The 12,164-nt window shown below is 36.5% G+C and overlaps 1 protein-coding gene across 1 annotated transcript; it reads right to left on the bottom strand.

Annotated features, from left to right (window-relative positions):
* Positions 1-8,208: 8,208 nt before the first annotated feature.
* Positions 8,209-9,168, bottom strand: LOC122700095 (olfactory receptor 1052-like). Its single transcript, XM_043912712.1, has one exon. The coding sequence runs from the start codon at positions 9,145-9,147 to the stop codon at positions 8,209-8,211; it is 939 nt and encodes a 312-aa protein (XP_043768647.1). The 5' UTR covers positions 9,148-9,168.
* Between the last annotated feature and the right edge of the window lie 2,996 nt (positions 9,169-12,164).

The following is a 12,164-nucleotide window of genomic DNA, read 5'->3' as shown; positions in this document are numbered from 1 at the left end:
TTATGTGACTCCTCTAAGACTGATCTGCAGAGGGTAAGAGAAGAAAGAAAATAAGCAAAGGAACAACTTGAATATACGAATTCCATTTGCTAGTAGCTTTAGAAAACTGCATGGTTTTAGTTAACAATAATAACCTGAAAGTGAAAGTGAAGTGTTAGGCATCAGTCTTGTTCAGCTCTTTGTGGACTCATGAACCGTAAACCTGCAAGGCTCCTCTGTTCATGGAGCTCTGCAAGCAGGAGCACTGGACTGTGTTGACATTGCTTTCTCCAGAGGATGCTTCTGACCCAGGGATGGAACCTGGGTCTCCTGCATCGTAGGCAGATTATTTACTGTCTGAGCAACCAGGGAAGCCTCAATAATAATAATAATAATAATAATCTATAATAATCCAATTCTTTCAAGTATGAAAAGTTTACCAGATATAAAACTTTACTTGGTACAAAGTGTCACCAGTGCATGTAACCTGGCATTATGCATCATAAAAGAACCTCTAGAGAAATTAAAGTCCTCATGAAGGGCCCTAAGAGGAGTCTTTAACAAAGAAAATTCAGGGGATAGATCCTGGATAACAGTATAGTCCAAATTCCAGACATAGACAAGAATCTCCTATTTTAAGAAAGTACATCTGTTAACAAAGAGCAAAAAAAAATTAGTGTTTAGCAGGTAAATTCTTGAGACATCTAGCAAAATTATTCTCTATAACAACTTTTTTCACCTAGACAAAAAACATATGTTAAACAATAAAAAAAAACAAATGAATAGAATATATATGCATATACATATACATGTATATAATATAATCTAATAAAATTAATGATTATCCATAAAAATGGAAAATGGAGATTATGAGTGTCTAGAATATAGAAAGAAACAAGTTTAAAAACTGTCTATCCTAACATATGTTACTTGTTAAAACTCATTCACTGCAGGAAGTCATTCTTTGCTCCTCCAATAGATATTTATTATTTCATCCTTTGATTTCCCATTTTATTATCCAATGGCTTGAATTAGTCCATATCAGATTTTAAAAATTAAGATAGAAAACTTTCAATATTTTTTTAATCCTGGCAGTCAAAAAGTCTCAAATCTAATTTCAAGTATAATGCATATGCTTTTGGCATAAATCATCCCAAATCTGAATTTTTACTCAGGTATAATTATCTAGGAATAGTTAGATCATTATTTTCTTTTAGGTTTTTATCATATAACTCAAAGAACATAAAAGTCAAGGTTCTTATAAAGCAATTATCCATCAATTAAAAATAAATAAAATTTAAAAAGCAAGGTTTTGATATCTAATATATTGGGGAAATACTTGATTAAATAATTTTTAAAAAAGGTTTTCTTTACTGCAGAACCTTTAGTAATGCATAGTATATAACTATGCTTTGTGAGTTCCAACAAAAAAATAAATATAGAACATGTTTCACATCCAATTAACAGTTGAACATATTTTCACTAAAAATTAATGAAAATGATGTTCCAAAATCTGTGCTTTGGAAATAATGCTTCCTGGTATTGAATGAAAAATGAATGAGTTTGGATCTCTATGCCTTATTATCAATGTGGTGTAAAGTAAGCTATTTAATAACATTAGTGTGATGTAAGTTATTAGGAACAATTCAATTCCTACAAACCATGCTACAGAATACCTTTGATTATGTCCATGTTACCAAAGCACAAGATGTATAAAAGAGTGACTAGACACTTTTTTACGACATTAAGCTGTGGTTTCAGATCTCTTAGCTTCATTTATAACCCTTCCTCAAGACATAGTTATGAGAATTAAATAAGAAAACATGTGAAAGCTATGTTTTATACCATAGGCACTCAATAAAAGTTTGCTTTATATTCAAAGTAAAACTAACAAGGAAAATAGAGATAAAACTATCTGTCGACATACAGGTCAAACAGGTTTTGGCTAAAGTCATTTTTTGTATCTTTGCTCTTTTGGGTTTCGTTTTGTTAGCTTTGCCTAGACTAACTTTGTTTCTTAAAAAATCAGTGATCTATTGCTGATTCATGTCAATGTATGACAAAACCCACTGAAAAAATAAATAAATAAATTATAAAAAAAAAATCAATGTGTTTCTTTAATGATGAGTTTCTTATTTCTTTGATATCATATTTCTTTTTTGATTGAGTGTCAATCTCTCAGTCATGTCTGACTCTTTGCAACCCCATGTACTATAGCCTACCAGGTTCTTCTGTCCATGAAATTCTCCAGAGAACAATGCTGGAGTGGAATCCCCTTCTGCAGGGAATCTTTCTGACCCACAGATCAAACACAAGTCTCCCACATTACAGGCAAATTCTTTACTATCCGAGTCACCAAGGATCACTTAATAAACAGAAATTTTTCTCTATACTGCCTTATAACAGCACTTATCTTTTGCTATACATTCAGGTATATAAAATAAATTAATCTTTGAGTTAAAGATTAGCTCTGGTAATAGGACCAAATAAATGACTGTTCTTTCCCTCATATTTAACAAAATTCAACTGTTTGCAATGATTAGTTTTAATTCTTAAAGAATTTCTTTAAATATATTATTTCTTTTAATTTATGTAATTATGTGAAATTTTAAGCACAGCTACTTGAGGAGTTATGGACTAAGCCCACTGATTCTTTCAAGAGAGTTAGTTGACTTGTATTGTGAGACTGTTCTCTTTCCAATGATTGGAACAGATTTGAGGCAGGTGATTTTTCTTCTCCTTCCATTTACAGCATGTACTGAGAGTTGCTGTTTTTGAGAAGTGGAAAAGGCATTTATAATTCCTTTGTTAGAACACATAAATGCAATACCTACCTGGTGCCAAAAGGAAGTCTGTTCCTTTCTCTTAGTTTCTTGACCTGTGTTTATATTTGGCTCTGGGGCTTTGGAGGAAGTGATCACCAGGGACACTGTGAATACTGAGTTTCATCAAAATGGCTAATAAGAGGCATGGGGAAAGTAAGGTCCCAGCACTCTTTCCAAATTAGAGCAGTTCATGGATTTGGCTTTTTCTCAGTCTTAGGGAAAATTGTTGATCTGTTCTTGTCTAACTAATATGAGGCTCTACATGGGAAAGTGCTTCCCTGGTGGTTCAGCGGAAAAAATCTACCTGCAGTACAGGAGACGTGGGTCCAATCTTTGGGTCAGGAAGATTTTCTGGGGAAGGAGATGGCAGCCCACTCCAGTACTCTTGCCTGGAAAATCCCACAGACAGAGGAGCCTGGTGGGCTGCAGTCCGTGGGGTCACAAAAGAGTTGGACATGACTTAATAACTAAACAACAGCAACAAGGGAAAACCAAATTATTAAAAATGAACTCCGCGGTGTTTATAATTATGATTCACATAGATTAATTATACGTGTGTGTGTGTGTGTTAAAGAGTGCTAAGTTCCATTTTTTGATGACTACATGTTTCTGTTGTGGTAGTTGTTGTTCAACCACTAGCCGTGTTCGAATCTTTGCGGCCCCCTGGGCTGTAGCCCTCCAGGCCCCTCTGTCCATGGGGTTTCCTAGGCAAAAATACTGGGATGGGTTGTCATTTCCTTTTCTGAGGGATCTTCCTGACCCAGTGAACTCATGTCTCCTGCATTGCAGGTGGATTCTTGACCTCTGAGCCCCCAGAAAAGGAGCCATAATGGCTCTATGCTTGTGTGCGTGCCAGGTCATTTCAGCTGTGTCCAACTCTTTGCAACCCTATTGATTGTAACCCGCTGGCCTCCTCTGTTCCTGGGATTCTCCAGGCAAGAATATGAGAGTGGGTTGCCATGGCCTCTTCCAGAGGATCTTCATGACCCTGGAATTGAACCCATGTCTCTTATAACTCCTGCATTGGCAGGTGGGTTCTTTACACTAGCACCACCTGGGAAGCCCAAATAAACCTCAAATCTTAGAAACATAAATTCATTGCATTGACTTGAGAGTCTCCTAATAAGTATCAAAGATAACCATAGTGTCAGTTTGCCATGGCTAGTCCATATGCTGCCAGTAACTTATGTTTATAATGCTTTGGACCATTTCCAAATTGCAGACTCTAAGTTTACACATATGAAATAAAATTTGCACATATTTGATAGAGGTTCTCTGAGTGCTGAGAGGAAATTATGTGATATAAACATCAGCTGAGCCCTGATTTCTCTCAAGATTGATATTAAACAGTAACCAGTTTTATGTATTAAGTACAGGGCTTAGAGCTACAAGTGTTCATTCTCAATTTTTTTCCTGATATTTTATGTGACAATTGATAGAGTACTAACAGATATTTCATTGGTGAAGTCCTCATTGATTCCCCATTGACTAATTGTATTGTCACTTAAAGTCATTTGGAATGTGCTTAACTTGGTTTATTTACTTTCAGGATATATACTAATAAATATATATTTAGTGTGTTACCAATTTTCATTATATTCCTAATTTTTCAATCTAATAATATGAACTACAAATCTGCAACAGACTCTCCATCTGTCTGAGAATTCTAAGACAGAGATTTATTTTCCTCACTTAAGCAGCCAGTTTCCTTTTATAGTATAATATAGTAGCTCTTCACTGGGGAAGGGAATGGCAAAGCACTTCAATATTCTTGCCTTGAGAACCCTATGAACAGTATGAAAAGGCAAAACGATAGGACACTGAAAGAGGAACTCCCCAGGTCGGTAGGTGCCCATTATGCTACTGGAGATCAGTGGAGAAATAATTCCAGAAAGAATGAAGGGATGGAGCCAAAGCAAAAACAACACCCAGGTGTGGATGTGACTGGCGATGGAAGTAAAGTCCAATGCTGTAAAGAGCAATATTGCATAGGAACCTGGAATGTCAGGTCCATGAATCAAGGCAGATTGGAAGTGGCCAAACAGGAGATGGCAAGAGTGAACTCACCGCAGATGGTGACTGCAGCCATGAAATTAAAAGAAGCTTATTCCTTAGAAGAAAAGTTATGACCAATTTAGACAGCATATTAAAAAGCAGAGACATTACTTTGCCAACAAAGGTCCGTCTAGTCAAGGCTATGATTTTTCCAGTGGTCATGTATGGATGCCAGAGTTGGACTATAGAGAAAGCTGAGCACCAAAGAATTGATGCTTTTGAACTGTGGTATTGGAGAAGACTCTTGAGAGTCCCTCCGACTGCAAGGAGATCCAACCAGTCCATCCTAAAGGAAACCAGTCCTTGGTGTTCGTTGGAAAGACTGACATTGAAGCTGAACTCCAATACTTTGGCCACCTGATGCGAAGAACTGACTCATTTGAAAATTCCCTGATGCTGGGAAAGAGTGAAGGTGAAAGGAGAAGGGGCCGACAGAGGATGAGCTGGATGGATGGCATCACTGACTCAATGGACACGGGTTTGAGTAAACTCTGGGAGTTGGTGATGGACAGGGAGGCCTGGCGTGCTGCAGTCCACGGGGTCGCAAAGAGTCGGACAGGACTGAGCGACTGAACTGAACTGATAGGAGTTCTTGGGCTTCCCAGGTGGTGAAGAATCACCTGACAGTGCAGGAGATGCAAGAGAAACAGAAAAACTGTAAGTCAGGAAGAGCGTCTGGAGGAGGAAATGGAAACCCGCTCCTGTATTCTTGCCTGGGAGAATCCCATGGACGGGGGGCCTGGAGGGCTACAGTCCACGGGGTTGCAAAGAGCCAGACATGACTTAGCCGCAAACTGCCGCAACTACACATTCACACTCAGTATAACTGTGTTCTTTTATCCAAGACCTGGGAGTCTGGCCCCTTCTTTCACAGAGATTGTACTGTTGATACAGGTGGTGTTAGTAGTGAAGAGCCCTCCTGCCAATGCAAGAGTTGCAAGATACAAGGGTTTAATCCCTGCGCGGAATGCCCCTGGAGGAGGGCCAGGCAGCCCACTCCAGTGTTCTAGCCCGGAGGATCCACGGACAGAGGAGCCTGGTGGGCTGTCGTCCGCAGCGTCGCAGAGAGTCAGACACAGCTGAAGCAAATTAGCACAGCACCCAGAACTATACATAGACTATATATTATATATATATACTATAACAGATTGTTTTAATTAAAAATTTTATTTTTCTGAGTTTAATAATCTTATTTGTATACCTTTCCTTGTGTTCCATACTCTTAGATAGAAGATATTGAATATTCTTGAGAAATTGTGAAGAATTATATAAAATTAAGCATAATATTACCATTAGTTTATTTTATTCTGAAAATTACTTTCATACAAATGCATTTACATGACGTCTCATACCAAAAAAAAAAAAAAAAAAAATGTAGCCAGAGGAGTCAATAATATATTAAACGATTTTGGAAAATTGTGACAGTCTATACAAATGTTATATGCGCTTTTTGATAGTAGTCGTGGTGTTATTTCATTCTAAAAAGTAAACTTTCAAATGAATTTCTTTGCATGAGTGGCTAATATAATAAGCATTTCAACTAGCTACCTTCTCAGGTAGTGGAACCATTTGTATATTATTTTAGCTGAAACTGAGAAAAAATAAAAAATAAAAATGTGACAATATTTACTGAGGCTTCAGCTTTCTCATTGTGCTGTTTAGCCTACTTGCCACTAGTTATTTCAGTATTTAGAAAATTAAATATGATTTTATTTATAAAAAAATGTATTCTTTAGAAAACTGTTTCTGTTTTCCAGATACTCCAATTTATAGCAATTTAGGGAAAGGAGATCACTATGGGACAGTCAACATTTACAGGCCTGATTTTATCATTATGCATCTGTACATAAAATTTGTGGGGGTTTTTTTTTGTTTGTTTGTTTTTCTTATTTTGTTAAGTTTTTAACTGAGATTTTACATGTGCTGTGCTCACTTACTCAGTCGTGTCTGACTCTGCGACTTCATGCACTGTAGCCCGCCAGGCTCCTCTGCCCATGGGGATTCTCCAGGCAAGAACACTAGAGTGGGTTGCCATTTCCTTCTCCAAGAATTAACATACACATACACATAGAGAAGTCCATAAATTGTAAGTAAATGGATTTTAATAGAATGAACATGGCTATGTAACTACCACTCAGATCAAGAAATAGAGCATTACCAGCAACCCAGAAGCCTCCCTCAAAATGGGAGAAAATATTTGCAAATGAAGCAACTGACAAAGAATTAATCTCCAAAATGTAAAAATCATTCATATAGCTCAGTATGAAAAAAACAAACAATACAATCAAAATATGGGTGGAAGACCTAAACAAACTTTTCTCCAAAGAAGACATATACATGTTCAACAAATATATGAAAAGATACTCAACATCACTAATTATTAGAGAAATGCAAACCAAAACTATGATGAGGTATCACCTCACACCAGTCAGAATGGCCGTGATCAAAAAATGCACATATAACTTGAGTCAAAAGGAAAGCAACTGGCTTCACATATTTTGTCTCCCTAGAATTCACAGCATGTTGTCTCCTATCTAAACTACTGTCAGAGAATTTTTTGTTTAATGTCTAAAGAAGATGTTGAAAGATCCTTAAAGGAAAGGGGAATAAGTCTGATTATCAATGGTTCCTTGATTAACTTGACAGCACCCTTTCTAAACATTAAGCAAATTTTTTCAGGATATATTTTCTGTGAGTATTAGTGGCCCTTCTGTGTGAAATGGTAATGAAACCATTATCTTCAAAGAGGCGTTCGATCTTTCTCAGTTTCATGTGACTTAATAGGAATGGAGACCATGGCGAGAAAAAAGGAAATGGTCTAGACTAACCCCTGTGAGTGGAAAGGTAATCCAGAACCAACTCCTCTTTCTGACTATATTTGTGTGTTTGCATTCATTTTGCAGAATATCTGACTATAAGTGTTTCAGGCTAATTCCAGGAACATGTATCTGTCAGTTTTATTGGATACTTCAAATACCAATGCCTTTTGCTTTAAAATTATTTTGCTTTTTGTCTGTGCTCAATAGAGAAAATGAGTTAAGAGATACTTCATTACTTATGAATTTTATGTTTGTGTCTCCCTATCTGTGTGTATGTCTGTATGTATATATTTATTTCTGCCTAAATATAGGAATAAAAATGCTAACAATTAGCCAGAGATAGCTAAACTGGAACTTAGTATGGCTTATTAGCTTAGTTTACACAATAACCAGCCAAATGTACTATGACATGCTATTCTTCCAGGCCTTTTTCTTCCATTGCAAAACAGTTAATTTTAATAAATGCACATAAATACCATTAGCCAAAGCACTCATTTGTCTACTAACAGTTTGGCACATATGGTATGACATTAACAAAGAATATGCTTCATTTCTTTAGCCCTTTTCACAGCATCTTTCACTTCCTTGTTTCTTAAGCTATAAATTAATGGGTTTAACATAGGGATAACCAGGGTATAAAACACAGATACTACCTTCTCTTGTTCTAAGGAATACTGGGAGCTTGGTTGAATGTAGCTAAAGCTTATAGAGCCATAGAATAGAATCACAACCGTGAGATGTGAAGCACATGTGGAGAAGGCTTTGTGTCTGCCTGCTGCTGAGCGGATCCTCAGGATAGCAGCAACGATGAAGATGTAGGAGATCATCACAGTCATGAAAGTGATCAAGGCAATAATGCCAGAGAAGATTAAAAGCAGCAGTTCATTCATGGATGTGTCAGAACAGGACAGCTTCAGCAGCGGGGGAAGGTCACAGAAGAAGTGCCTGATGACATTTGGCCCACAGAAAGACAATTTCAGCAAGCCAGTTGTGTGAGTCAATGAGGTGATTACGCCTCCTACACATGATCCAATGACCAGAGCAACACAAACTATTTTTGTCATAGCCACAGTATAAAGTAAAGGGTTCACAATGGCCATATAGCGGTCATAGGCCATTGCTGCCAGCAAGAAGCCCTCAGCGGTAAGGAGTGACACGAATAAAAAGTACTGCACCATGCATGCAGAGAACGAGATTGTCTCCCGTTCAACAAAGAAGTTCATCAGCATTCTGGGTGCAAAGACTGATGAATAGCAGGCATCAATGAATGACAGGCAGCTGAGGAAATGGTACATGGGTGTTTGGAGTTTGGGAGTTATTTGGATTAGAAGGAGCATCCCTAGATTACCCACCAAGGAAATGGTATAGATGAGCAGGAACAGCAGGAAGAGAACCACTTTCAGTTCAGCATGATCTGTCAGTCCCAAGAGGATAAACTCAGTCACCAGTGTAAAATTAACATCAGCCATGTGTTTGTTTATCTTGGTACCTGTCAACAAATAAATTGAGAAGGATCACACAGCATTATCAAGACTACTCGGAATCTCTAACTAGTAATCTGACTTGGGTTACTGACTGCTCTGCTCTGGTGGTTTTGGCTATAAAATTAGAAAACATTTAGCTAGAAATATCTATTCTCTTCAAGCACTGTCTATTTGCATGTTCCATAGAAAATTTCAAATTTAAGCAAGAAAACATTAGTCTTAGCTTCAGGATACATTTGAAATGCTATTCTTAGTGTGAAGAAAAAAGCTTAAGTGAATTTCATTCTGTGTGTGTGTGAATTGCTCAGTTGTGTCCTACTCCTTGTGACCTCATAGACTGCAGCCCACCAGGTTCCTCTGTCCATGGGATTTTTCCAGGCAAAAATATAGGAGAGGGTAGCCTTTCTCCAGGGGATCTTTCTGACCCAGGGTTAGAACCCAGGTCTCCTGCATTGCAGGCAGATTCTTTACCATCTGAGCCACCAGGGAAGCTTCTAAAATAGGCAAAATCCAGATTATAAAGCATCATTATTTAAGTTGGAAATTTAATCTGTGGTACCACTGAAGTTCTCTTTTAAAAAATGATACAGGGATGTCCCTTGGAGTACAGTGGTTAGGACTCCACGCTTCCATTGCAGGGGGAGTACACCAAAGATTTGATCTCTGGTCAGGGAACTAAGTCCCCACAGTCAAAAACTGAAGAAAAAAAAAAAGTTTAAAAATGATAAAAATAAACTTATTTACAAAATAGAAACAGACTTACAGACATAGAAAACAAACTTATGGTCTTCAAAGGGAAAGGGGATAGGGAGATATAAAGTAGGAATTTGAAAGTAACATATGCACACTACTATAAATGAAATAGATAAAAACAAGGACCTATTGAATGACACAGGGAACTATACTCAATATTTTATAGTAAGCTATCTGGGAAAAGAATTTGAAAATGAATCCATATACATTATATACAAATAATTTATATGTATTATATACATGCATACATATACGTATGTATTTATAGAGGTAGAGAGAGAGAAAAAATCACTTTCCCATATACCAGAAACTAGCACAATATTGCAAATCAAATACACATCAACAGCAACCAAAAAGTAATCTTACATCAGATTTCATTGTGGCTAATGCCAACTCTATAAATATCTGAGCATAAACTGTATCATAATATTTAAACTTGTTTTCCCACTTATGTTTTCATGTTTAGTGTGTAGTCCACATTTTTTTAAACTTTGATTTGACAAAAGGCAAGGTCCCAATATCAAAAATTCTGGATTCATTCTTAGAAAATAGACAGAAGCATTGGCTTTTGAGAATACTGTCCACTAGAAATTGAAAAGGAGTACTCTGAGCTGATATATGAAATATGATGAATAGAACTTATAATTGGCCTTTTTTGGGAAAACTTCCTATTTAAAAAAAAATATTGAAATATAGTTGGCATGTTCAGGTGATTCTCATTTTCCAAAATGACAAGTCATGCAACAATATACTCCTACACTCATATAATAGTGTGGAAAACCTTATAGAATAAATAACATAAGAAGCAGAACTGTTACTGACTACTTTGGATGGTTTGTATTAACAATGCATTTCTAATACAAAGGAAGATTCATGGCCTTTGATATCCAATAGAAATGCCATACTCAAGAGACTGAGGAAACAATCTTTATACATTTCTAAGTAAAGCAAGTTTATAAAATAAAGCCAACCTATAAAACATACAAGTACTTCTCTGCAATATTTTTTTTCATGATATTGCAACAGGTTTCTTAAAATATGCCATGTCTTTTCCACTTAACAAGTGCACATCTTTTGAGCACTTGGAAAGTCCCATAAAGTAAAACCAACCTATAGAACATACAGCTACTTCTTTGCAATTTTTTTTTCATGATATCACAGCAAGTTTCTTAAAATATGCTATGTCTTTTCCAATGCACATTTATTATTTCTACATTTTGCCCACAAGATGGAATTCTTTTTTCACATTTATATTAAAAATGAAAACATTGTAAATAAGTCAGGATACTAGTAACCTTGGCTCAGATGCTAAAAAAATCCACCTGCAATCTTCCTGGGTTTGATCCCAGCATTCTAGCCTGGGAAATTCCATGGACAGAAGAACCTGGCTGGCTACAGTCCATAGGGCGGCAAAGAGTCAGACAAGACTGAACAACTGACAAACACAGACACAGTAACGTCACTCCTACAGAATAAAGGATACGGTTTTCTTGGCATTATCATCCTTTCACATGGGAGATGCTAGCCCTGTGTTCAGTATGTAAAGCCCAATATTTCCTTATTTCCTATCATTTTAATAATCTCACAATATTGTCCTTCTATTATAATACCCTTATAAATCTAGAATATCTGTGGAGACAGGTAAATAATCTCCATAAGTTTACATAGTTATGATTTATATTGAAATTCATCCTTTAGAAGATATTCCAAATTGAATCCAATCGTTCGTTTTTATTACTCCCAAAGAAGTCGCATGGCAAATTTGAGGTTAATATAGAGAAAGAGACTTAAGTGGAGGATACAGAAAGAGATGAGAGCCAAATTACAAATCCCTCACTCCCCTATACCTTGAAGTCTTTATCACATTAAAATCTGAACCTCTTCTTCTTCTTCTTCTTTGTATTTCAACTTATATTGACAGAATGCATATACACTGACTATTAAAATCCAGGAATTTTACTTACCAGAGAGTGGAAGAAAAAAATGTGCAGCAGTTTAGCTCATTGACGAGCCTCATCATCACCCATTCTTGTGATCTATTTTTCTAAATTTCCCCCCAAACAAAAACAAGCACAGAAAAGATAGTTAAATTTGTTGGTTTGCAGTGACGCATAAATTAGGTCAATGACAGAAGTTAACAGGTAGTAGATTTGAAATTTAAAATTTTTAAATTAAAAAACAAAAGGCACAGATTCCACGCTGTCAATGCAAGAGTGGGATGATCAAAGAACAATCATATCAGAAAACAG

The sequence above is a fragment of the Cervus elaphus genome, chromosome 1 (assembly GCF_910594005.1).
Source record: "Cervus elaphus chromosome 1, mCerEla1.1, whole genome shotgun sequence".
In the NCBI taxonomy this organism is placed as follows: Eukaryota; Metazoa; Chordata; class Mammalia; order Artiodactyla; family Cervidae; genus Cervus; species Cervus elaphus.
Note: the sequence above shows the minus strand (reverse complement) of the source record. Positions and strands in the feature narration are given on the sequence as shown.

What these genes read in the sequence shown, in the direction of transcription:
- LOC122700095 (XM_043912712.1), bottom strand. Translation starts at nt 9,147, where the DNA reads ATGGCTGATGTTAATTTTACACTGGTGACTGAGTTTATCCTCTTGGGA.